The 25,845-nt window shown below is 34.9% G+C and overlaps 2 protein-coding genes across 2 annotated transcripts; both read right to left on the reverse strand.

Annotated features, from left to right (window-relative positions):
* Positions 1-184: 184 nt before the first annotated feature.
* Positions 185-13,285, reverse strand: LOC145631902 (uncharacterized). Its single transcript, XM_081684129.1, has 15 exons — positions 13,116-13,285; positions 10,387-11,035; positions 9,933-10,245; positions 8,316-8,462; positions 8,141-8,229; positions 7,896-7,988; positions 6,381-6,507; positions 4,711-4,775; positions 4,416-4,590; positions 3,958-4,149; positions 3,813-3,860; positions 2,372-2,518; positions 2,198-2,280; positions 714-829; positions 185-518 (listed from the first exon to the last, which is right to left on the reverse strand). Exons 2-15 carry the CDS (start codon positions 10,980-10,982, stop codon positions 433-435), a joined length of 2,277 nt encoding a protein of 758 aa, XP_081540255.1. The 5' UTR covers positions 10,983-11,035; positions 13,116-13,285; the 3' UTR covers positions 185-432.
* Positions 13,286-16,255: 2,970 nt separating this feature from the next.
* On the reverse strand, positions 16,256-25,387 carry LOC145631905 (integrin-linked protein kinase 1-like). Its single transcript, XM_081684132.1, has 13 exons — positions 25,077-25,387; positions 24,431-24,910; positions 22,622-22,696; positions 22,414-22,518; positions 21,995-22,080; positions 21,535-21,655; positions 19,996-20,075; positions 19,814-19,876; positions 19,602-19,723; positions 19,174-19,259; positions 18,019-18,140; positions 16,933-17,103; positions 16,256-16,541 (listed from the first exon to the last, which is right to left on the reverse strand). Exons 2-12 carry the CDS (start codon positions 24,848-24,850, stop codon positions 16,965-16,967), a joined length of 1,419 nt encoding a protein of 472 aa, XP_081540258.1. The 5' UTR covers positions 24,851-24,910; positions 25,077-25,387; the 3' UTR covers positions 16,256-16,541; positions 16,933-16,964.
* Between the last annotated feature and the right edge of the window lie 458 nt (positions 25,388-25,845).

The raw sequence follows: 25,845 nt of genomic DNA on the forward strand, positions 1-25,845 counted from the left end.
ATTATCAATTAATTAAGGTAACATGAAAAAATTTACGAAAAAAAAAAAATGATACGAGTAGGTTACAGTGATTGAAAAAAAAAAATAGAGTACTAATTAATTATTGGTTATTGCTGTAATGAAACCATCAGAGGTACTCTGAAAAGATTGACAGACAGTAGATATAATAACTAAAAAAAAAACAGGAAATAAATTTAAGGATCATATTAGAGTTGAGAGTTACAATTCTTACAAACTACTGGTATTGTAAGACCAGGTGTAGTGCCTAAATAAACAGAGCAACACCAGCACCATTTTAAAACAGATGCGGGAGCTCCAATTTCTATATCAGTGGTTAATATACTTCTAATACTTGTGGTTTATTAAATGGTAACCTATAGGATGGGGGAAACTAGAGCATCAACATTAAAAAGGTAAAGGCAAGCCTTGATATCATTCTCGTCTCTCTGGCTCAGTTGTGTTGTCATCCTCAGCTCGGCGGCCCAATCTGACAATGTCTTCAACAAGAATCTTTCCATCTGGTAACATCAGTTATACAATTTTTTTTTATTAGCTTGATTATGGTTTAGAAAGTACTTATATGTAATATGAGAAACAGCGCAACAGCCATCAGACAACATTCAGGGCAAAAATTATCACACACATTAACCGCTTTATTAATCAAAGACTATGTGTATTAGACATAGATTGTCTCGCTTTGCTTAGTAATTTACCTCTATCTTTTGCAAGGTTGCTAATTAACTCTTCAACACCCTCCTTGCCAAATCTGTGCTTCAAGTACATAGCAGCAGCAGCCACTTCCTCAGGTGTCACTTTCCCGTCAAAGTCCCTGTGCAGAAAAAGTGTTAGTTATAGTGAGACTTACAGATAATGGCATCAATTTCTAATTTTCTATCCATCTCCAAATATCAAGTTACTAGCTTGCAAAACCTTGAAATGTAATTCTGTACTCATTTTTAGAATTTTCAAACAACTTGCATAGAAAGAAGCCAATGAGCATCCAATTATTTCATTATGGCTACCAAGCATCTTAGCTTCATTTACATTCACCGCTTTAGACTCCAGAAGGTCATGCAATAGATAACATAAGAGTTTGTATACAAATATTATTTACATAAACTTTTGGAAAAATGGAATCTAAAAATCCAACCTTTTTGAGGTCTGACAAAAAAAATCCAACCTTTAATTAATCTCACAAAAATCCAACCTTTGCACCCCACCTTCTCCTACAGATCCATTTGACCTTTAACCTATTAAACAGGTAAAAAAGTTTTTTTTTTTTTTTTAATTCTCTTTAATTTCCCTTCTCACTCCTCTTTCTCTCTCCTCTCTCCAACAACCCACCCAGACACCACCACCAATTCGCCACCCTAACACCAACCACCCTAAACGGCCGAACACCCCAGAACGCAACCCTAACACCAACCACCCTAAACGGCTAAACCCCGACCACCCCAGAACCCCAGCCACCCACGAAACTCGACCCACAAAACCGGGGGTTGTTGGATTTGGGTGGAAGGGGGCTAATTTGGGTCGGGTTTAGGGTGGGGAGGGGTGGAAATGGGTCAAGGCGGCGGTGGGGAGGTTCGGGGAGGGGTTGGGCTGGTTAGGGGGGGTCGAATAGGGTGTTTGGTGTGGTGGTTAGGGTTTAGATCGTAGGGGGTTTTGGTGGTTGGGAGGTTGCGGCAAGGGGTGGGGGGTGGGGGGAGATCGTCGGAATCCGATGACCCCAATGGTGGGGCTGGTTGGGGGTGGGGGGAAGTTTCCGGGGAGTGGGGGAGGTGGCTGGGGTGGTGCGAGGGATGGGGGAGGTGGCTGGTGTTGGTTGGGGGGAAGTTTCGGTGGGGTGAGGGAGGTGGGTGGGTGGCTGGTGTTGGGTTTTTTTTTTTTTCTGTTTTTTTTTTCTTTAATTTTTTTTTTGTTTTTTAATAATTAAAAAAATAATTGACCAATTAATGACTGACATGTAGCACACAACTTACAAAAATCGGTCATCAACAGGTAATGGATCTGTGGAAGAAGGTGGGGTGCAAAGGTTGGATTTTTGTGAGATTAATTAAAGGTTGGATTTTTTTGTCAGACCTCGCAAAGGTTGGATTTTTAGATTCCATTTTTCCTAAACTTTTTTGTTATCTACTTACAAATTATAGGTCTGAAGATAAGTTGAAATAATATCCAAAGCAGTTAACTAATTCACCTGTCAAGTAGCTGCCAGCGATCACCTATTTTGGCATCCACATCATCAATTTCTTTTTCCAGTTTCTGAAGCATCTCATCAACCTACCGGCATGAATAAGACAAACTTAAAAAGTGGGTTAATGCTAAAAGTTATCAGCATTGGATCATGAATCTATAGAAAATCCAAACTTACCTGTTCTATGAGAGCTGATGAAGCCTTGTCCCGAACAGCTACTTCAGCAGCATGGTCACTTTCTTCTCGAGCAGCTTTATACGCTTTCAGAGCATCAGCTTCACCATCAGTACCCTCTTTCTCAACCATGGTATTATACAGATCTATCTGAAAGGATCAACGAATACCAAACACCAAAAATGAAGCAAGATCATAAAAACGAAAATTTTGCACAGAAGTGTACAATTTCTTAGAGGTGATTTTCCATATTCAGTTTGCTCTATTTCCAAGAATATGTTTCAAGTACAATTCTGTAGGAGCTACTAGGTCACACTTAGACCCAGTAATAGAACATAGAAGCATATCATTTTTTCTAGCAATGCTCCTTTTCCACTTTTTTTGATGGCAGATTGGGTGAAAGGAAAAGCATAGACGCCACCACCAGAGAGCATGTGTTTAGGGTAAATAAACATGCTCACAAATCAATATGAAGCAGTATAAATCTGACCCAAATCATCTTCACGATAGCTAGTAAAAATTAGGCAGCTAAATTCAGCTGTCAAGTTAATCACGAGATATCAAAGTTCCAACTTTGAGTAATGAAATAAATCTCAAACATAACCCATACTATGTACATGATATATACATATAATAATTTTAATATTCCAAAATCAAGCCAAAGAAACATAAAGAACCCCAAAGAAAAATGATTGCGGAGCTCAGTCACACAAACATAAAATAAATACAGAGCGAGATGTCATGGTCTAACTCATAGTCCCCATGTATCATTGGGTGTGTGGGTATAGCAACATAGGGAGCACTCATTGACTTCCTTCGATTGGGGGAAATTATATTTTGGAATTCGCATATATTTCTTCTGAACACTCAAAATGACAGTAACATAATAATGGGCCTAGACGAGATTCAATTGGGCTAAAACTTGAGGGTCCACCATTTTTTGGGCCAATGAGGATAATGGTTGAGCTACTATTTTATCGAATCCCGGATATATTCTAGAGTCCTTGGCAGCCCAACTGTAATTACTTAGAGGCTAGGAATTGTATGGGGAATTCCGGAAGCATGTACCTAGGAGAGCCTAGACCAGAATTTGTAAGGAAGTGCGTAGAAACCTCTAGGAATTAAAAGCATCTGTACATACATTCAAGAAAACTCACTTGTCCTTCTCTCAAGCATTACAAAGTAATCCTTATAATGATAAGCATTCTACTCTCTTCTAATTAGCAAGACTTTATGTGTCTTCTGACGTGAGTGTGAAGCAAGTGGCAGCGACGAACCGAAAAGCATAGAGAATACTATGCCGTTCTTTGATCCACCCTCCCTCCACCAAAATAAAATATAATTTTTGCATAATAAAGCTAATGATAAACGAAGAAACCCCAAAATTAGAATTAGCACCTTCAGGATATATATGATCAGTGTATATTAATACTATAGTGCATACCTCTTTGTTGACGAGCCTCAGGAACTCCTCACGTTCCCCGCTCACTGACTACAAAGTTAATACAAATGTACTCAGTATCAATTCAGATTAGTCAATTCAGCAGGTTACATGACTGAAGAAAACAAGGTTTCTACAATTATCATACAGAAGCAGAAGCCAAAACAGCCAATGCACGACTGAGTTCACAGAGCTGTTCTTGTTTTTCAGCTGCTCTTATTCTTGCTTGTTCTTGTGATTCTCTTGCTGTTGCGATGTTCATCTCTTTCAATGCAACATCTTTGTCATCCTTTGCAGAGCCTTTGGTCTCGGCATCTTCTTCGTTCCTCTCTTCTTCATCCTGTGAGTTAATTAGATAAAGCAAAATCTATCATCGAATACCAAGGTGAAAAGAAAGAGAACGGCATAATCTCCACAGCCCCCTCCCCCCCCCCCCCCCCCAACCAAAAAACAAAGGAACCAGAAGTTCCTTACATACGGTTTCAGTATAACCATAGGTCTTTAAGAAAGTAACCAAAATTCTTACAAAACAATTTTTTGCAAAATGATATGCAGGAGTTAGAGGGAGGAGGGACTAAATGAGCATAACAGAATAGGAGTCAACACCTTAATTAGCTCCTCCTGCATCTCCAGGTATTCCAATTTTCTCCTCCTCTCCGAAACAGAATCTTCAGAGGGCAAAGATGTGACACCAATGGTATCTACAACCTCATCTGGAAGAGAAGACAAAGTTGCCTGCATGACCTCTTCAGGCTTCAGCTTTCCGGACACCATAAAAGCCCTGCTAGCACCCAAAAAAAATAAAAAAAATAAAAAGAGGATGATGATTTCATGTACCTTTTAAGTTTCACAAAGCTTTCTAATCATACTTCACACATATCCATATGTTAGTGTACGCTACCTGGAAAGGATTAACAAGGAAGACGGGACAGAGTGATTGAGGGACAGATCCAGCCAGTCGCGAAGCTGCAGACAGAAGTTAATAACCCTTTATATTCAGTACAAATCGTAGCCTCTTATTATAATCATTATTTTTGGGGTAATTTCTACTAAAAGTCAGTAGCACAATTGAGCAACATGGGATGGAAAAATGGTAACAATCCCTACCATGTAACTCCACCGAAGGCATAAATGAAATTATACCACAAGATGGTATATACCATGCCTTGATCCACAAATATTTACTGTTGTATTTTAGTTTTAACAGCTACCGTATTTCTTTAAAATAAATAATTAAAAAAAAAATTAAACACGATACTTAATGATTTTTTGGAGCTTTAAATAGACACCCATTTGACATATTTTGAAACAAAAACTAATCTATTGTAGGAGAGAGGAAACATAGGAAAGAGAAAGATAGGTAACTTTCTTTAATATTTATGAGTGGGATGATTTTTTTTTTTTTTTTTTTTGACGGGATGAGTGAGATGAAGTTTGATGCAAAGAAATCATGGGATGATATAGATGATGTGGAGGAGTCAGAAAGTGGTAGAGAAAGAAGGATGGTATAAAATCTTTTACCAAGGTTGGGAATGCTCTTAGAGCAACTCCAGTGGTTGGGTAATCCACATTATAGCTTGCCATGTCCATAGTTTAAAAAAGAGTGCCTAAGGTACTAAGCCAAGGCGCACCTAGGTGCAGCAGGACCTTGCTTTAGCACCTTCTGTTTTTTTATACATTGGCCACATAGTATTTGTGTATAAAAATAGCGCGCCAGGCAATTAGGAATTTAAGGCAGAACACTTTTTTTGCACTAGGCGATGCATTCAAAGGGGCATACATGCGGCACACTTCATTCAATTTTTTTAGATGTTTATACACAGCGCCCTTCAAAAAGGAGCACCCAGGTGCAGCAGGAACTCCATTGCTTTAGTATGCCTTGTGCTACTTTTTGCTCTAATGGACTATTTGTCAATTAAACTTTTGATTTTAAATTTAAATAATGTCAATTAAAAATACCAACTTAGTTTGCTCCACAAAACAAATTTGTTATCCAAAGCTTATTGACAATACGTGTAAAAATAGTGTAGCTACTAGCTTAAGATTTTTATATGTTTGCAAATTGCAAGCAACATTTTCCCAACCATTGAGGTTGCTATTATTTGATGAAATTTCCGTCCTGGCTAAAAGTATAAGACTTATATGTGATGCAATGAATTATGACAAAGGTTGATTAGTGTGAAGTCAAAGAGTCACAGGTACAATATTGAGAAAAAGATTGAATTTTCGAATGAAAATATATCTTATGGTCAGCTTCTCTTCGAAAAGAGCATCACCCACAATATCAAAGCAGTATGATGGAATCTCACTAAACAAAGAAAAAGCTTTTATTTATCAAAAAACACTCCGTGAGTAATATTCTGTAAACATAACAGGAAGAATTGCTTAGATATGCCCACAAAGTGAGGCCTATTAAGGAACATTATTCATTCACAACATTAATTAATGTTATTTTCGGAGCCAAACCACCAAACAACTACATTACTCACACCAAGTCAATCACTTACAAAATGATGTTTAAAGAAACAATTGGAAGTGATATGAGAAAAATATTTGTGAGAAAAAGCATACCAGCTGGCGCATTTCCTCCACTGAAACTATTCCAAGCATGCCACGTTCTCTGCATTCTTCACGAAGTTCAGCTTCTGAAAGTGACTCAATACCCTCTGCTTGAATCAACCTATCATCAGCTTTAATTCTGTGGTTTCAATTTAACCAGCAAACAAGGAAAACAGAAAACATGAGTACAAGTAAAAAACCCTTCACTACATAATACACAATGCATTTTATAATTAGACATAATCTATAAATCTGCATACTATTTTTGCACTTTTTTTTTTTTTCATTTTTTAATTACATTTGACAGTGAGACTCCCTACGTTTTTTTTTTTACAAATGCACCATTTGGAATATCTCGCTTGTCAATGCACATTTCATATCCTATGTTTGGATACTTGTGTCAGTCACAGCCTCACAGGTATCAATCCAAGTGTCTGACCTGACTAAACTGTGAAAGTTTCCATGATTTTTGCCCAAAATCAAGTGACATGTCGGTGTGTCGAGGATCCGACACGGCTACTTGAGGTAAAATGAAGAGTTCGAGTAACATAGTTCATTTCATTAATGCTATAAATTATTCCCAATAAATAGGAAAAAATATAGTTAAGTGGGGTCTTGTTTGATTCCTCTCAATGAATGATAAGATCATAAGAATATTAATTTTTATAATTTTTACTATAACGCAACTAAAGATATCAACAATCAAAGATATGCACTAGCAAACATGCACAACCAAAATACGAAGAAATAAAAACGGAAATAGTATCTTTTATAATCTTTTAGTAAAAATTTTGATATTTTGAAAGTATATATTGAGATGAATATAAAAAATTCTGTCAAATGATTAAAGTTTACCTTATGTATAAATCACAAAAGATGGTCAAGGGGAATGCGTGAATGATGCAAAACCTCATATAGTGAAATCAAAGAATGTTTCCAATAATGCGTCTTATACTTCCAGTTATTGTATATTTATTTTTACATTTTGCTCTTTATTCTTGGTGATGCCCTTCTCATACGTACGAAAGAGAAGATCATGATTTGTTCATGTATTTTTTAATATGAAGTAATGTCAAGGAATTTTTTGTTTTTTTTTTAATCCTATTTTCAATAGTGTTCAACTATACTTCAAATATTTAGATATTGATGTATAATAATTGTAACAATTCTTAATTTAGTAAGAATCCACCACTATTATATTATTTCTCTCTCCCACCAACCCCACTTGCATAAATATTTTAATACATCTCTATCCTTCTTAGTTCTTACCCCACTTATACTACTCCGTACTTTTTTTTATTATTTCTCTCTCCAACTAACAATTAAATGTATCTCCACCAACTATACTTTATATTATAAAATTCACCCTATGATCCCTACTCCATAAATTTCCTAAAACCGTGTGCAAGCCCTACTATTGCGATTATTACGAAAACGGATGGAGTAGCGATTCCAAAAGTTATAGTCCCCATGCAAGTCCATCTAATAGATCACTTCAGCCATGACAAAGATGAAAATTAAACTTACCGCTTCAGCTTATCACGAAGATTGTAACGCAAATATGCATCTGTACCAAAAGGACTGATTCCCATATATTTACACATGTTCACTAATCGTGGCCTGAAACAGAAAGTCAGAAATGCATTAATAGCCTTTTTTGTATAATTGCATCAATAGTGAGGAAGGAAACAACACTAGGCAGGGGTTGCGCAAAAAAAGACTGTCAATACTGATAACTGCTACACAGATTGCACCAGAGGAAAGAAATGAACCTGCTGATATTATCAAGGGTGAGTTCATCATTGAATAGCTTTGCAAAGCCCAATATTTCTTCATTTGAGACACTATCACCTTTTCTAACCTAAAACAGCATTTATTTGCCTCAATACAAGATGAACACCAAGAGCAAAGAAATAAAATAAAAAACTCAAAATAATATCAACCTACTTTGTTCAAAAACTCATCAAGGTCTTCAGCAGTTTTCTTCATCTCTCCACTGTGTGAATTCTGCACTTCTTTGGACATTTGTGTAACAGTGTCCTGAAGAAACTTTGCATATTCTATTCTTGCAGTTAGTCTTCGCTTTAAGGCATCCTATAAGATGCATCCATTGTTAATGAAGATATTATGCTAGCAATAATGTTAAGTGCATTATGAGATACCACATAGATATTTACACAATCAATATCCCTGACAAGAACACCCCAGGTATGAATAAAATAACTACCCCAGGTATGTCATCATTTGCAGAACACCACCTAGCTAATATCTGGCAGTAGAATCAAGTTTTCTTGGACATGGTTTGATTAACTCAGACAAGTATTGATTTGCTAGAAATCTCTTCAATAACCATGAAACCCAAATCTTACATCAACACATCATATAGCTTCCAACAAGATAAATAGATAATACTATAACAAGAACAGGACTGGATCTAATCTGCATAAGCAACACATTTCAAGTGATAGCCAGCTAAAAAGGATAGGGTTTGGTCAAGTGCATATACCCTTTTTTAGGGATGGCCAAGTGCCTAAATAAATAAATAATTGTAATAATAACCCTTTCTCTACAAAAGATGAATAAGTTCATCCAATTTGCACTCCTATCCGTTAGAGTAAAAAGCAGTTGGCATCAGATCAAGGACCTTATGAAATAACCTTTTTGCAAAATTGCAAATAGCAACTGCAGGTATGAATAAAATAACTACCCCAGGTATGTCATCATTTGCAGAACACCACCTAGCTAATATCTGGCAGTAGAATCAAGTTTTCTTGGACATGGTTTGATTAACTCAGACAAGTATTGATTTGCTAGAAATCTCTTCAATAACCATGAAACCCAAATCTTACATCAACACATCATATAGCTTCCAACAAGATAAATAGATAATACTATAACAAGAACAGGACTGGATCTAATCTGCATAAGCAACACATTTCAAGTGATAGCCAGCTAAAAAGGATAGGGTTTGGTCAAGTGCATATACCCTTTTTTAGGGATGGCCAAGTGCCTAAATAAATAAATAATTGTAATAATAACCCTTTCTCTACAAAAGATGAATAAGTTCATCCAATTTGCACTCCTATCCGTTAGAGTAAAAAGCAGTTGGCATCAGATCAAGGACCTTATGAAATAACCTTTTTGCAAAATTGCAAATAGCAACTGCAGGTGTATTGTTCATTTGATCTCCCCCCCCCCCCCCTCTCTTTCTGTTCTCCTTCCAATAACCCTAGGCTGGAGACTTGTTTCCAGACATTGGGGAAATGGTATTTCATGATGAGCTGCAGAAAAAGAAGTGAAAGGAGCATGATCAAAAGTTTCAAGCCTTTTTGTCCATATGGTGTTGTATGCAGTATAGATAATGACCTCATAAATCATCACAAACATATGAAGCAGAGTTAATTTATATTTGTACATAACATGATCAAGGAAAGATATAAACCCAGTACACTGACTATCCATCTTTATCAGTCATTTAAAATCATAAGACCTAAATACAATTTCATTGTATTCAAAACATAAAAGGAAAAGTTTAATATTTAAAATTAATTCTGAACAGCAAACCTGCTCTCTCATCTTGTCTTGAAAGGTGGATGGAAGCATGTTTGGAAAAAACTTTAAAAACACTGGCAGTAAAAACTCCATGAATGGGACAATGACAAAAACTGCAAGGGGAACAAGTCGAAAAATGTCTGCTGTTGTCCTTGTAAGCTGTTGTCTTTCCCTTCGAGAGAGACTTTTTCCACCAGCGAGTTTAAGAAGCAACCTTGAACTAATTCGCACATCTGCCCACAACAGTTTGCAGCCCAACCAATAATGACGTGCGGTTGATTTGACAACATCATTCCAATGAACCATTTTTTTAGCCCAATCCTCTCTGCATCCAGAATCATATAAAAGATGAGCATTCATGCCATTCAAAAACCATAGGGATGACCCATCAAATGTCAACCAATAATATCTACAGCCCTATAGGGATGGCAAGAGCACCACCTAATTATTACAAAAGCCAACTAACCTGCTCATGGAAGCTATAGCTTTCATAGCAGGACCTATTCCCAAAAGTGTAGCCCAAACTCTATGCAGAACACTCTTTGCACTCTTTTGTGAATCCTGCAATTTAGATCTTACTTTTGCTTTGGCACTACTCAAGCCGACTACAGCTTGATCACATTCCTCTGGAGATGCATCCTTTCTCTTCTTAGCAGCAACTTCTTCATTTTCATCATCATCATACTCTGGTTGTCCAGCTGTGGCAGTGGAGGCATGACGTATGGATTGTAACCTCAATGCAATAGACATTGGCATCCCATTTTTCTGTCTATCATATTGATAAGCAGGTGATCTAACTACATAATGAGTAGACCTATACACTTCTTGTGCAGAAAAGTCTGTTACTTGGCTTTTAGGATTAAAAGATGAAAATGCATTTCCCTCATTCACATGATTTGTCTTTGAAGAAACATTGTTTGCAGTAGAGCTAAAACTTCGAAAATTAAAATACTGACTGGACTGATCAGGGCTAGCACTCTGGTAAATCTGGATATACCGTAATTGGACATTTAAATAATCTAAAAGACATTTTTTCCTTCTCACTAGAATTCTAGCTGCCATTAGCAAGATATCCTGCCTTCACCCAGAAAAAACCACATTCACACTTGCCAAGCCTGCATTCAAAGCAATTTGGTCACTATCACCATTATGAAGGCCCAGCAAAAGTATACCAACACAGAGAGGTGAAAGTGTAATTTTGTTCACTAATAATGAAAAGAAGAAATTATAAAGCTCCATATGATGCATTCATTTCTTAGTTATGCTTAATAAGACATGTCCTCCACCATTTAGATTCTTTTCTACGTTTGTCTTTCCAAAGATTAATAACCCTTTTAAACAATTATATTTGATATATAAATACTGTTCATGTTGTGCAGTCATCCACATAGAGTATAGAGATTATATAAAACAGCAATAACATTAAAAAAATAAAATAAAAATAAAAAAAAAAGGGACAATTGTCAAGAAATAGAGAATATATCACTTTTTGAAAGCAGCAACTACAAAGATTTTGGACCTTTACTTTAGCAAATTCCACTTGGTGGAATTTTTTTTTGTCAGGCAAATTCCACTTGGTTTAATTAAGGTAGGTTAGTTATTATACTTAATTATGTTAGCGAATTTGCCATTTATGCATGGATCTGATTTAATCACGATTAGTATACACTATGTACACAAGCAAGATCAGGGGATTGCTAAAGAAATTGGCAAACAAAATAAATAAGTTCCACCAAATGAGATTTGCAAAAGCATAGGGCCACAATATAATTTTCCCAAGGTATTTATTTTTACATAAATCTATATTATTAGACACTACCTCATAACTCTCTAAGCAAAAGGTACTTACTTTGACCATAGAATTCACTTAATTTGTCAACCAAAGGACAAATGATGGCAATACTATCCCTCAGTGGGCAATTTAAGGACATACAATGATCGATTGAGGGTCAAATTAGAACATTTTATAAAAGAAAAGGTAATGTTTCCTGACGAAACATGTCTTAGAAAGAATTGTTGGAAAAAATACAAAAAATTAACAAGTTGCTTTTTATGTAAAAAGCCCTTAGATTGCCACTGTTACCACAATCCTTTATGCAATTTTCTAAGGACATAATATATGTTACACAAACTCTTCATTTTACCTCAAGAACCCGTGTGCCGTGTCGGACCCTCAACATCGGACATGGGTATGCCACTCGAACACCTCTTTTTAGTTCAAAGTCATAGAATTTTTTCACAAAATAGCCGAGTCGTACAACATACCCGTGTCAGACATGGGTACCCGAGTCAGACATGGGTACCCGAGTCCAAGTAACATAGGACATAATTGACTAATTGACCATCATGATTAGAAGTTGCGTTTGATTTCTATGCACTAGATTTTAGTTGCATTTTCCCTCATTAGTTTTCTGGAATATATACTGTATTGTGTCAATCAAGCATCATATTTTACTGATTGATAATCTATTTTCCTATAGAGGGGTTAAAAGAACTGATACATAAATGATTTTTCTAATCACAATTAATAAAATGTTGATTATTGTATAATATTGAATCACAATTATTATATACAAAATAATATTGTTTTTTATTTTTTTTTTGAGGAAATAGTATTGCTTCCTACCTTTTAAAATAATTAGTTACATTCAAATCAACAAGGAAGCGATCTTAATTCACTTTTAATAGCTCGAACTCTTCATTTCACTTCAAGTACCCATGCCACACTCCGACATCAGTACGGCCACTTCCGACAGTCAACTTACAATCAAAATCATGGAATTTTATGTTTTTCTCAAATTCATGTAATCGACCTGGAAACCACGGACCATTAGTAACAGAGGCCACATTATTAAGTGTCAAACATTTTTCTTTTTTCTTCAACAAAGTTAAAATTGAATACTACTTTGTACTTTGTATTATAAATTCCTAAATTGAAAAATCAATTGCAACTCATAATTTCATATTTTTAGCCATTAATAATAATATATGGTCTTTGATCAAATAAATAAATAAATCAATATAGCACTTAAATTAATTTCTCCTAAAATTACATTCAGAAAATTATACGGCATATACAGCAACAAGGAAAATGATTGTTAAACAAAAGTAGCACAAAATGTGAAACTAACAGCAAATTAAACATCAATTAATCGAAATTAACAAATAACTCGAAACAAATTTAGATGAACTTACAAGATAAGAAATGAAAATGGTGAGATGAACTGCACAAAAATGAGAAAGTGATAGTAAAAAATATATGGAGAGAGAGAGGGGAAGATTGAGAAGAGTGAGAAAATAGCTGAGTATGGAAGCGTGGAGTTTGGAGAGTGGAGAGAAAGAGAGGGAGGGTTTTAGTTTAATTTTATTAAATTAAAAAAAAAAAAAAAAAAAAAGGGGTTTCAGTTTTGACGGTCGCTGTCCTTGTTGAGAATTGAGATTGCAGCGTACGAAAATTTCATTCTCTCATGTCTATATGACTCGTGGCATTATCTGTTTTCTCATAATTTTATAAGGAAAAATTATCAGGAACTCCATGCTAAATAGGGGTATTTGAAAACAACTATCCACTAAAAAATTTTATCAAAAAATTACTCCTAAATTTAAAAAGTTAGAGTAGCACTATCCATTTGCATTTTCCGGTGAGAAAGTCCGGCGTGTGAGGCCCACTTTTTCAATTTTTCTTCTGAAAATTCCTAATTGAAAAAGTGAAAACAAGTAGGGTATGCAATTCATAGGTAATTCTTCTCTTTTAATCCATTAATTATGAAGTTTGATTTTAGGTGTAACGATTTAAAAAATTAGGGTTCTTAGAAAATGTAGATAATTTGAAATTGGTTGAATTTGTTGCTTTTAATTCAAATTGGTTATCTTAGGGTTACAAATTAAGGTCCAATTAGTCATAGCATCGTGTCTTTTCAGAGAAAATTTGAAAAAGTGGGCCCATGCGCCGGACAATCTCGCCGGAAAATGCAAATGGGTAGTGCTACTCTAACTTTTAAAATTTAGGGGGTAGTTTTTTGATAAAATTTTTTAGTGGGTAGTTATTTCCAAATACCCCTATTAAGTGTGTAGTTCCTGACAAATTTTCCATTTTATAATAACAAAGATTTTTAACCATTAATGTATTTGTCAAATTTTCACTTTGGTTCAATATGAAGTTACAAATAAAATAGTGGAAAGCTAAACGTCGCCCTCAAAAATCTAACTAATGCCCGCAAAATAAATTAAAATTACAAATTTAATCTTTTTAATTAAAAAAAATTACCCCGTCAATTTACCCCCCTCTTCATACTACCCACCACTACCACCTCTTCATACTAACCACCACCACCACCACCAACTCCTCCTCCTCATCCTCTCTTAACCACCAACTCCTTACCTCCGGTGTCACGATCTACACTACAGTCGCGGTAATGACGAGTAAGGACAAGGAAGTCGGTCGCCGGCGGAGAAAATGTTTGTTTTTTTATTATTATTTTCTGAATTCGCGGCAAACACCTAGATTTTTCGCACGTCCTAGGCTCAAACGCCTAGTTCGTGCAAACAATCGTGTGGTTGTATGAAAAATCTAGGCGTTTGAGGTGAAACTCCTAATTTTTTAGAGTACCCTAGGCTGAAACGCCTAGTTTTTTCGAATAGCCTAGGATGTTTCGAAAAAACTAGGCGTTTCAACCTAGGGTATTCGAAAATTCTAGGCGTTTCTTGGGTTTTGAATTTTTTTCAAAAAATTATCGCGACGTATCGATTTCGTATGTTTCGATGAGCCTTTGGCGAGCGTCTAAGGTTGTGTTTCTGGTATTTCGTCGTTGTCCATAAAATCTAACGAATTTGATTTTGCAAAATTTTAAAAATTTGTTTGATTTTGAAACTCATGGTGGTTGGGGTTGTTGTTCGATGAGCGTTAGTGGCCATTGACCACTAGAGAGAACGGTAAAAAGTTTTGTGTATAGTAAAAGCATGAAATTAAAGTAAAATGAATTATTTTTATAATCATTATTATAAGGATAAATACGTTATTTTATTTTATTTTGCAGGCGTGTTAGATATTCGAGGGCGATATTTAACAACCCAAAAAAAATGATGTCATTATTAGTTTTGGCGGAAATTTTTTTTATAAAAGGTTGACATGTGAAAAGTAATGACATCAATGGTAATTACTTTAGTTATATCTATAAATAGATTGATTAAATTCTTTTCCCATTAAGTTTTAGGGCCTGTTCACATTTACTGAACTGAACTGAACTGAACTGAACTGATTGGAGCTGAACTGAACTGAACTGAACTGAACTGATTGGAATTGAACTGAACTGAACTGAACTGAATTGAGATGAAATGAATATTTTATGAGAGAGGGAAATTAAGAGCTGAACCTGAACTGATTGGAGCTGAACTGAACTGAACTGAACTGATTGGAGCTGAACTGAACTGAACTGAACTGAAATTAAGTAAATGTGAACAGACCCTTAGCTTATGTAAATGTGTTATATTTTGAGTGGTAATTTTACACCTTTATTTCTGGTTTATATGATATGGTTGAGATCTAAGCAATTTAAATTAGACTAATACTTCCCCTGCTTTTAAATCATGGTCACCTTTTGAATTTTGGTTTTATTAACAAAGTCCAAAGACTCAATATAGACTTTGTTAGTTTGTGAATTGGACCAAACTCAGAAGGGCAACCATTATTTCGATTCTAAATTATACACTAAAAAAAATAAATTAACATGGGATTTTGATTTCGTATTTTTTTGAAACATTAACTTTTACATTTTTAAATATACCTAATTAAAAATATTAGTATTCATAGTTTATTGACAAGCTTGAAAAGGTGAAGTGTAACAGATGATGAGATGAAACTCTTCAAAATAAAAATCCGAAATTATAGTGATCCTTGTTTGATAGCTGGGACTTCGATTGCCAATGTTGTATAGGAATTGGGAGAGCTGAGGTCTTTTTCATCTCTGTTGAAGGATGGAAGTAATGCAGCAAGTCATATAGATACTGTATCAGTGTATCGAAGTCGGTATACAATAAATTCATGCCTGTTGAAAGTAGCAATGCATTAAGCCTGGTTTAATATTTTGTAGAAAACCTTATCCTTGATAATTTAGTGAACATTTTCTTTATTTTCCATCTGGTTTAATTAGTCCAAAGCCTGATTTATTAATTTGTCGAAAACACACATCCACAATATGGTTTAATGTTTCATCCTGATAACATACAGCTGAATTTGTTTAGCATTATGACATTTCTTATGTCTTCTGATGTCATGATCCTATGAGCCTAAAAATAAAGAACAAAAGAGGGAGAAGGCGTAATAAGATACATTATACTGCTTATTAATGAGTACAAACAATATGGATATATGTATTTTTGCACACAATATACATGGAAAGAAGCTGTTCCAGTCCTTTCCAGAAAAAGAAAAACAGATGAAAGGAACAACAGAACTACGGACTGAAGTGATCGTGTCGTGATAATAATAGACCAATTCTCTCTGTTTCATACAGGTCTCTCAACCAAAACCTATCACAGCAAGTACAATGTAAAAATTGTTCTTGTGGGATTAATCTGGGCTTCAACAAAGTATCCGTGGTTCTAAACAGGTTCTTTTGTTTCCTGCAAGGACACGAAATTTCCTAAATTAAGACCACAAATGAATTGTTTTCTTGCTCCAATATAAGCTACAATCAATAAATATGTGGCAGATGTTTATTTTGCCACTGAAACTATGAATTTACTATGGAAGTTGCTCTCCGAATTGCAAGCATCTCTAGGATATTTAATAATCCAGAGAAAATAAGCGACAACAAGACTGCAGTAAACCGATAGTCCGATAGAGATCTTTGTTCTATTATCTAAGTGGCCATGTGTTTCATATAAAGGCTAGATAACAACGGTTGTATGTGTAGTGTAATTCATAAAGACATGGCCGGAAAGAACGCATTATTGAGGGAAAATTTCAAAAGAACAAGTATTCTAGATAATAGGGAACCCAGAAGATGCATACCATATCATATTTTTAGTGTCCTTAACATCTTCCTACAACCATGGAAGCTTGAAGGTGTCTTTCCACCATCCCTGTTTACAACCATTGGCAACCACACTGTCCAACCGCAAAATGATCTCAGCGAAGCTCGGTCTAACATTAGGAACTCCACTCCAACATAGTTCGATCAATCTGTAATTGCATTCTGTTCAGATTAGTTTGCACATATGAAGTGGGTTTTGGAATAGGGATTCCGTAAAACAATATAGCCAATTAGAATGCCAAGAGGTTGGTCTTGGTCTTTAAACAATGATATACTTCTGAAATATTTGAAAAGAAGAAACTCCAACACCATTACACCATTACGGGTAAATGACAAATAATCTACTTGAACCAGAAATGCTAGAGGTGAAAAAATAAAAGTAGCCTTCCCAAAGTGGGTATGATACCTGAATCCCCCCACCATAAATTCAGCAGTCAAAAGGAATTTTATGTAAGGGGAAAATAATACTCAACAATGTCAGTGTTCGTTTTGGCCTCTTAACTCATTATGTACCCAGAAACTAATAAGCAACAATTTAATTATAAGAATACTCTAGAGGCAACCCAAGGTCAAATATTAATGTTCTAAAGTCTCAACATGCAACAAGCGAGGGCCAACAAGTGAATTCCACCAAAAGCATAGAGGTTTCCCTGCATAAAATGATATATATTTAAAAAAGTGGGATAGCTATATAAAATCAATTAGCTTTCTCAGTACATCACAATTAGCTTTCTCAATAACAACATTAAGGGAGACGAGTTCAACAAACACTAAAGTGACAGAAAGATCACCAATACATCCTCAATAATATATACTGAGAAATTGATTGATCCAAAGTCAAATGGGGGTAGAAACCATGTAATACAAGTTTTCATCATCCCTCGTTGAAAATTAAGACAAAAATTCCCAAGAGATCAAGGTGGCATTAATCAAGCTGAAGATTTAATAGACTAACAAAGAAACATATAAAGTTCCTTCACTCAGAATGTGCTTAAAATTCAGCCCTTTGAAAGTGAAAACTAGCTAAACAGTCAAATCTAAAATCTTGCATGAAATAAACTTACTCTTTTATTTCCGTTGGATAATTTTTCAACTTCTTAAATGGTGGTCTTTTCCCCTCCAAACACATATGTTGAATGGCTTCTTCTGCAGGCTTTGGGTGGAAAGGAAGAACACCTTCAATCATCTAATAGGAAAAGAGAAATGATATGAGTGAGCCAACAGGCAGTTCTAGATCAATTTACAAAAACAGATAAGATCATATTATCAGATTATCCTGTTTCCTTGTCTGGTAAATAGCTTTTTGGAAAAATTTTAGCTTATTAAGCACTATTAGAGGTTTGACCATAATAAAAGCTAATTTGGGTGTTTGGTACATTACTTATTAAAAGATCTTTTTGGGCTCAAAAAGCACTTTTAAAAAAAGCTCATTATAAAAGCTTTTCGATTTTTAACTTATTCAACAATTAGCTTTTGGGGTATAAAATACGCTGAAACAGCTAGAAATAAACATCTATTTACCAAACACTTTTACACAATAATCTTTTTATAACTAGCCAGTCAAATTAGCTAATATAACCAACTAGTCAAACTAGTTAATACAATCAACTATATCAATCAGCTAACAGCTAATTACCAAACAAGGACATAACGACATAAAGATCTTGAGATCAGCACATATGGGGTTTGGTAAAGCCATCGTTATTAAATTGGAACCAAGTTCTTCCTTTGTTCACCTAGGAACAAGTGTATAAACAGGCAAAGGATCTCACTAATTGGATTGATGGTCCCCACAAACTAATGAATATTGGTAGATTGTAAATTTTAACCATCAATAACATGTTTCTTTTGGGTTTAGAAAATCAAAATTATCAGTAAAGAAGAGGCTAATTTGCAAGAACATGAAACGCAATTAGAACCTGCATGGCCTTCACTTTTTAAATACAAACAACCTCTGATGTTACCGGATATTACTAAACTCACTTGACTCTACCGCAGGCAGCAGGCTACCTAGCCAACCTAGGGGACAAATTGACAAGCAAGAAGTATTTACATGAAGTCATGAACACTGATGTATACTAACTGTGCAATAGCACAAAAGGCTGGGGACATTGCATCTGACCCACTTCAACTCGTTGCAAGAAGTTGAAGGTAGCTTAACAATGTGAGATTATGAGTGTGACCATAAGCTGGTGTAAAATGTACAAGATTCAAAGTACCTCGTAAAGAATAATGGCAAAGGAGTATGCATCCACTCTCTTGTCAAAAATTTCATCTTTGTACAGCTCAGGAGCTGTATATACACCTAAGATTACAAAAGAAATAGTGGTAAAATGAGAGAATGGCCAGAAATTTCATTATTCCAGTCGAATACCTGAAAATGAGCATCTCATAAAAAACTAAAAATCGTAAAAAAATAAATAAATAAATAAATAACCTAAGTAGTAGACATGAAAATTTTCTATTTTGATTCATATAACTCAAGCTACTGTCAAAAACTAAAACGACCTTCTCACACTCAAGAGAAGCTTTTATAGATCTTTGTCTTTTACTGTATAATAAAAATAAAAATAAAAAAATGCAAGTGTGGACCTTACTTGCTAAGAAAATCCAATGCAGACTGTTTTGCCTTAATGCTACTACTTACTTGCATTACGAGTGGACGTTCTGGAGTCGGCTAATTTAAATTTATCAGCTGATATTTTTGACAATCGTACCAAACCAAATCCAGCTACCTTCAATTGTCCTCCACTATCGAGCAAAATATTTCTGGCACCTTATCATAATTTCAAATATTAAAAAATAAAATATCATCTTTGTGAATAATAGTAAGTGATCTTTTGCATCTGGTTGTCTTACTTGGGCATTAGTTCACAATGGACAACTGGATCAGGTTTGCACTCGTGAAGATAATTCATCCCCCTGATAAGAAACACCACAATGAGGAGAGAAAATAATGAAACTCTAAGCAACATGCAAGTTACAAACGCATCTTAAATTCTCAGCTTTTAAGAATTGTAGTTTCTTGGAATGAGATATACCTTGCAATGTCAAGCGCAAATTTTAACGATTTAGATGGTGATAAACGTCCTTTCTTTTGAAGATAGCATCCTAAATCACCCTGAAAAAAAAGGAGCAAACACATATATCAATTTATAATAAATACAAGCAAAATTGAAGAGAAAATATCAAGCCAATAAAGTCAATTCTCGGGATTTTCATCATTAAGTTGACACCTCTATTATACAGACCAAGATTTTGTATCAGATTTTTACCCATCAATGATGGATCCTGCATGGCCTGCATCCCTGTGCCAACTCTATCTAGGTTATGAGCAGGCAATTATAAACACAGAAGGGAACGCATATATACTGGGATGCACTGTTGGTCATCTGTCTATCTGCATTTCTTTTTATTTTTCCTGTCCAGCCTTAATCCTCCCCCTCTTCCAAGCCCAGGGACAAATATAAATAGAAAAGTTAACCAATAAAGTTCAGATCTTGAAAACTAACATTTCGTTTACCTCAGTTATGAAAAAAACCACAGCCGCACTCTCTTTACAGTTACTGGTACAAAAGTGACGAGAAAACTTTTGTTTACATATCAACTCAATCAATCATTATTTAATTTTACAAGTTTGCCTTAAAGTAATGTTTTTTCAGTAGCAGAGCACAGTGACCATATCTGCTTCTGAAAAAAAAAAAAAAAAAAAAAAAACATGTACTTTAAGGCAAACTTCTTTTTTCTTCTTTTTTTTTTTTTCTACCCATCGTTTTAAGCAAATTTTATCTTACAAAATCTTATATTCACTCAGCGTATACAATTGAATCAGGGCAGTTAATAGAAAGATAATGATGTGCCAGGGGGAGTAAAGTTTTCAAATCCTGTGTACAATTGAGCTGAAAGACAAAAGCATAGTTCCATAATTGCTAATTCAAGGCCCATAATATTCATGCGTTCAAGTTCAAAAGTTATGCAGAGTAAGATGTAATTTGATCTCATAAGCTAGTATCTACACAAAGACATTTGTGCCCTTCCCAAAGATCATCGATACTTTACACTTATATTTATTACTGTGCAGTAAATCATACAAAGAAGTGCAAGCCCATGACATAAATCATAATTGGTAATGATTTTTTTTTATAAAAACATTAGGACTGCGAAATCCAATTCCACAAAGATCCAAAATGCACTAACTGATTTTCTTATTTTAGAGCACACAGGAGATATTATTTATTAACTATTCATAGCATAGGGCTAGAAAATTTTGAGACTGTAAATAAACCAAGTTTCTGAGCCATGTAATACATGTTATGGAAAACTCAACAAAGCCATATATACAAATTAACAAGCGATTCAATTGTATTCAAGCCGTAGGTAATTTCAATCCCCTGAGTATTTTGTAGACTGCTTTCTATTATTAAAAACAATCAAGGAGACATATTGCTTTATATAGGTCTAGAGTCTTTACAGTCAAAAACTATAATTCCATCCAAATTACTCATTAATACTACATAAGAATCAAATAAGCTATCCAAGGAGTGCATACACATTAATATTGGAAGAGAAATCAAAGATACCTTTGGATGGAATTCCACAACAATCATCATTGGGATATTTTGGGTAACAGCTCCAACGAACTGAATGATGTTAGGATGTCGAACCTTTTCCAATAATGTCAACTCATTTTTAAAAGCATTTCTGCAAGGAATTTATCAAGAATAGAACACGGTCAGAGATTAAATAGAATTGCAATGAGATTCCTATCTAAAACTAGCATAAAATGCAGAGATATAACTCATGAAGCAGCACAGAAGCAAAGTATAAGTTCACCATAATTCAATAGCAAATTTAGGATTTAAGATGATAAAGGATAAAAGGAAGGTGTATGAGCAACGCTATCTAATTACCTGAGCATGACAAAGCAATTCATGGTATAAATACTAAACAGTGGGTGGTAGACTCCAAATATTAAGCAACCATGAAAAATTACATAAATTCAGTAAAAAGATAAATTAAGATAATGTTTCAGAAAAATACATGCTTTCTGGATCAGAATAGCTCTCTTTATCAAGTATTTTTACAGCAACCTTGGTACCATTCCACTTAGCAATTTGATATACTCCCTGCAAAGTAACATACAAGCACAAGCATCAATAAAATTGAGAGAAGAGCAAAAGGAGAAGAAACAACAAAACACACAACTACACAAGCTTATCGGAAATGATCAAATGAAAGAGGTTGTTCAATAAACACTTCAAAATAGCAAGAAATATTTTAACACTTAACACTAAGGCTACCACAGTGAGACATAGGTTCTGTTTTTAAGGATCTATCAGATTAAATGTAAAAAAAGTAGACATCTAAAGACCATAAAACAAGAATGAGTAAATTGACACCAACATGTAAATGCTTAGTAGGAAATATAAACAGAAAAAGAAGGAAGAAAAAGACCATACCTTTGCAATACCATCAGATCTACGAACTTGAAGCTCAAGTGGATTAAGTTCATATTCTGGGACTTCTTTAGAATTTGCAACTGCCATTGGAGTTTTCCTAGTTTTCTGTGATTACAAAGGGGGAAAATTTGCAAGTCAAATTATAATTGATACAGTGACAAAAATAGAAAAAAGATTGGAAAACATGGGAAAGAGACTGGAATCATACTGGAACTTTTGCACCCCGAGCCTTCAGAATATTGTAAACATCCATATTTCCATAATACTTTGCATCAGCTGCTGCCTGTGGAGTTACAAACTCATTGTGAGGACAGAATTATTTATATAATGGGCTTGAAGAAAAAGCAAGAAACGAAAACAAGAAGTTCAGAGAACAGTAAGGCACTAACCACAGAAAATTACCAAAAATTAACTCACAGAAGTTTCTTCAAAATTCAAACTCAAAATTTTATATAAATTGACAGTCTGCTGAAGTAGAAGGAAATGAAAAAAAAAAGGTAAACAAGGGACAACCATATTGACCCCACATGCAGTTTCGGAGCAGAGAGAATATGCAGCTCAAACATTAGTGAAGCTTCTTAAGGTAGCCTACATGTTGCAACAAAAAAGGATTGTGTCTAACTCTCTGAATCAGTAAGCATTGAATCAGAACTACAATAAGTATGCAGTGACAAAATTGAAGACTACAATAAGTTATAGGCTTAAAGCTGAATGCTCCACCGAAATCCTCAGCAACGACACCCAACAAAATATTAGTCCATCTTTTGTCACAAGTAAGTCCAAATAAGCCATAAATCCCAACTTTACTATAGACCAAGAGAAAAATTGATCACTTAACTAAATGTTAAGTTTTTGATTGGTGGATCCTTTCAAAAATAAAAATAATTCCAGCTAACTAATCCTGTAGTAGTGTAGCATATATTAAACTACCAGCTGCAGACGCCTAAGGATCTCTTTTCATTCCTTCTCTTTCTTTTTACGGACTGAAACAAACTATATGGAAATTATCAATATATTGTGTGTGCTCCTTGGTTGTTCATATGGTCCTAACACCATTCGTTACAAGAGATCCTTAGACATTCATATGGTACTAAACCTTAAGTCCTTAACAGTATTTTCATATAGATGCCTTATCCAAATAGCTCCTTACCGAATGATGAACTAGCATTTCATATGAACACACAATTTTTCCAGTTCTATTTCCTTTGAAAAGACGGACTTTGACCACGAGTATTCACCAATGTACATATAAAAAATACATGTGAAATATTGTTAGATTAGTATCAATGTGTTATTTTAATAGTTTAGACGCTATGACGCTCTTCTTTGGACCCCAACATCATAAAACAAAATGTTACATAATATACTTAGTAATCTAGCAGGAGTGTAGGACACTTACTTACCCATGTTTAGCATGAGCGCATGATCCGAGTAACGAAGATGATACTCACTTTCTTCATCACTATATTTAAGTGGTAAGTGGGGCATACACTCATAAAAAATAAATATTCCTATCGTCACTCATCTTCACACTTCCCTAATACTATAATTGTCCCATATTGTATTTCACATTTTCTATTCAAGTTAAATTCCCAACCTTCATTTATTTTTCCCCTCATCCATTTTTTTAATATTCCAACTTTAACATGTCCTGCCCACCGCCAAATTCTGTTGTAAAAAACAATGGAAGGAGATTTAATTTATTAGCTATAATTCTTCATACTATAATATGATATGATACACATATAGATTAATAAGATTGTACAAGCTATACCATCCAAATTATTTATAATACTAGTATTTCTTTTTAATCATAAACATTGTCTAGTTTCTTTCAAACTTCCTAATTTATCAGTATCTTAATCCAATGTAATAAAGCAGGTGCATTTGTTTCATGATATCCACAACAAAAGTTAGGCAGTATCATAACAAACACATTAGTACTACAAGCATGTGCATCATATTCGTCGGTAAATAACTCAATAGATAGAAAACACAAAAGGGAAAGAGCGTATACCGTACTACCCCAACGATCACGAGCATCAATATTGGCTCTCCGACTCAACAACAACTTAACAACCTCAACATTTCCTTCGCAAGCAGCAATATGCAAAGCAGTCCTTCCATCCAAATCAATGCTATTAACATCAGTACCTCCATCCAACAAATCCTGAAGTCCTTTCAAATCTCCTGTACAAGCCATAAACAACAACTGCATCGTAGCGTCCAGATTATCCGGCACCGTCAACGGTTCCTCCTTTACCGTGCTTCGGCGAATCGGATCGAGCGACGATTGCCGCCCGAAACTAAACCTCATTGTGTTCCTTTGAGGATCCATTGATGACTGTCTCTTGAAGCTGAACCTCCCTGATCTTCTCAACGATCCTGTTGAGAATTGCCTCGATATTCCTCGCTTCAATTGCGCTGCCATCTCCATTTTTACTTCTTTTTCTCCGATTTTGTAACCTAATTTCTCGCCGATTATCCCTCAATTAACCTTAAAAAAAAAGTCAAAAAAAAAAGTTCAGAATCATTGAATTTATTCCAGAAATGTCACAATCAAATGCAATTGAAATTCTGAATAATATAATACTCTATAATTCAATTGCAACAACAAAGTAATCAAAATTAAACAAAATAAAAAAGGATGAATTAATGCATACATTTTTGCAGAAGATTATTGATGATGATGATGAATGGTAGAGAGAGAAAAGGGGAGCTCAATCGAGAGCTCGAGCGAGGAGCAAGAGCTCTCGAAAAGGAGCATAGAAAGGGAGAAATGGGGAAGAAAAGAAAGGAAGAAGATGATCCGAAGGAGAAGGAGGAAGAAGAGAGAGAGAAAGAGAAAGAGGTGTGAAAATGGCGGAAAAAGGAAGGAAATGGAGGGAGGGAAGAGAAAAGGGGACAGATGAAAAAAAAAGATGGTTTCCAACTTGCTTCTCCGAAAAGACCGTTATTTTTCTATGGTTCTCGATAATTGCTGTTCACTCGTACTCTGTAATTCCGTATCATTTTTTTATACATACTACTACTCGTCTACTCTTACTGTAGGCATTTTCTCCCGCGTATCGCAATCGGGAGGATTCGACTTTATGACCTCGGGTTTTATTTAGTACGAAGTACTTTGCAAATCAATTTATAATGTTATGTACTGTAAAATAAATATTACCTTTGTTAAAGGTTATGTGCAACGTGTGCAACGATTACTCCTTCTCTGTTTTATGTCAAATCGTTGCACATAATCTGTAACAAAGGTAGTAATTGATTCGAAACGAGAAGGGTTTATCAGACTAAAATCTCTCACAAATCCTCAAAGCTCAGTTAACGGGTAGACACTTTGAAAGTGGGGAGAAAAGGTAAGGTAATTTCCACCCAAAGTGCCTATGGTGGACTTTGAACCTTACTCCATATAAAAACATAAGGTTAAGTAGA

This window comes from Chenopodium album, chromosome 5 (assembly GCF_948465745.1).
Source record: "Chenopodium album chromosome 5, dcCheAlbu1.1, whole genome shotgun sequence".
Classification (NCBI taxonomy): domain Eukaryota; kingdom Viridiplantae; phylum Streptophyta; class Magnoliopsida; order Caryophyllales; family Amaranthaceae; genus Chenopodium; species Chenopodium album.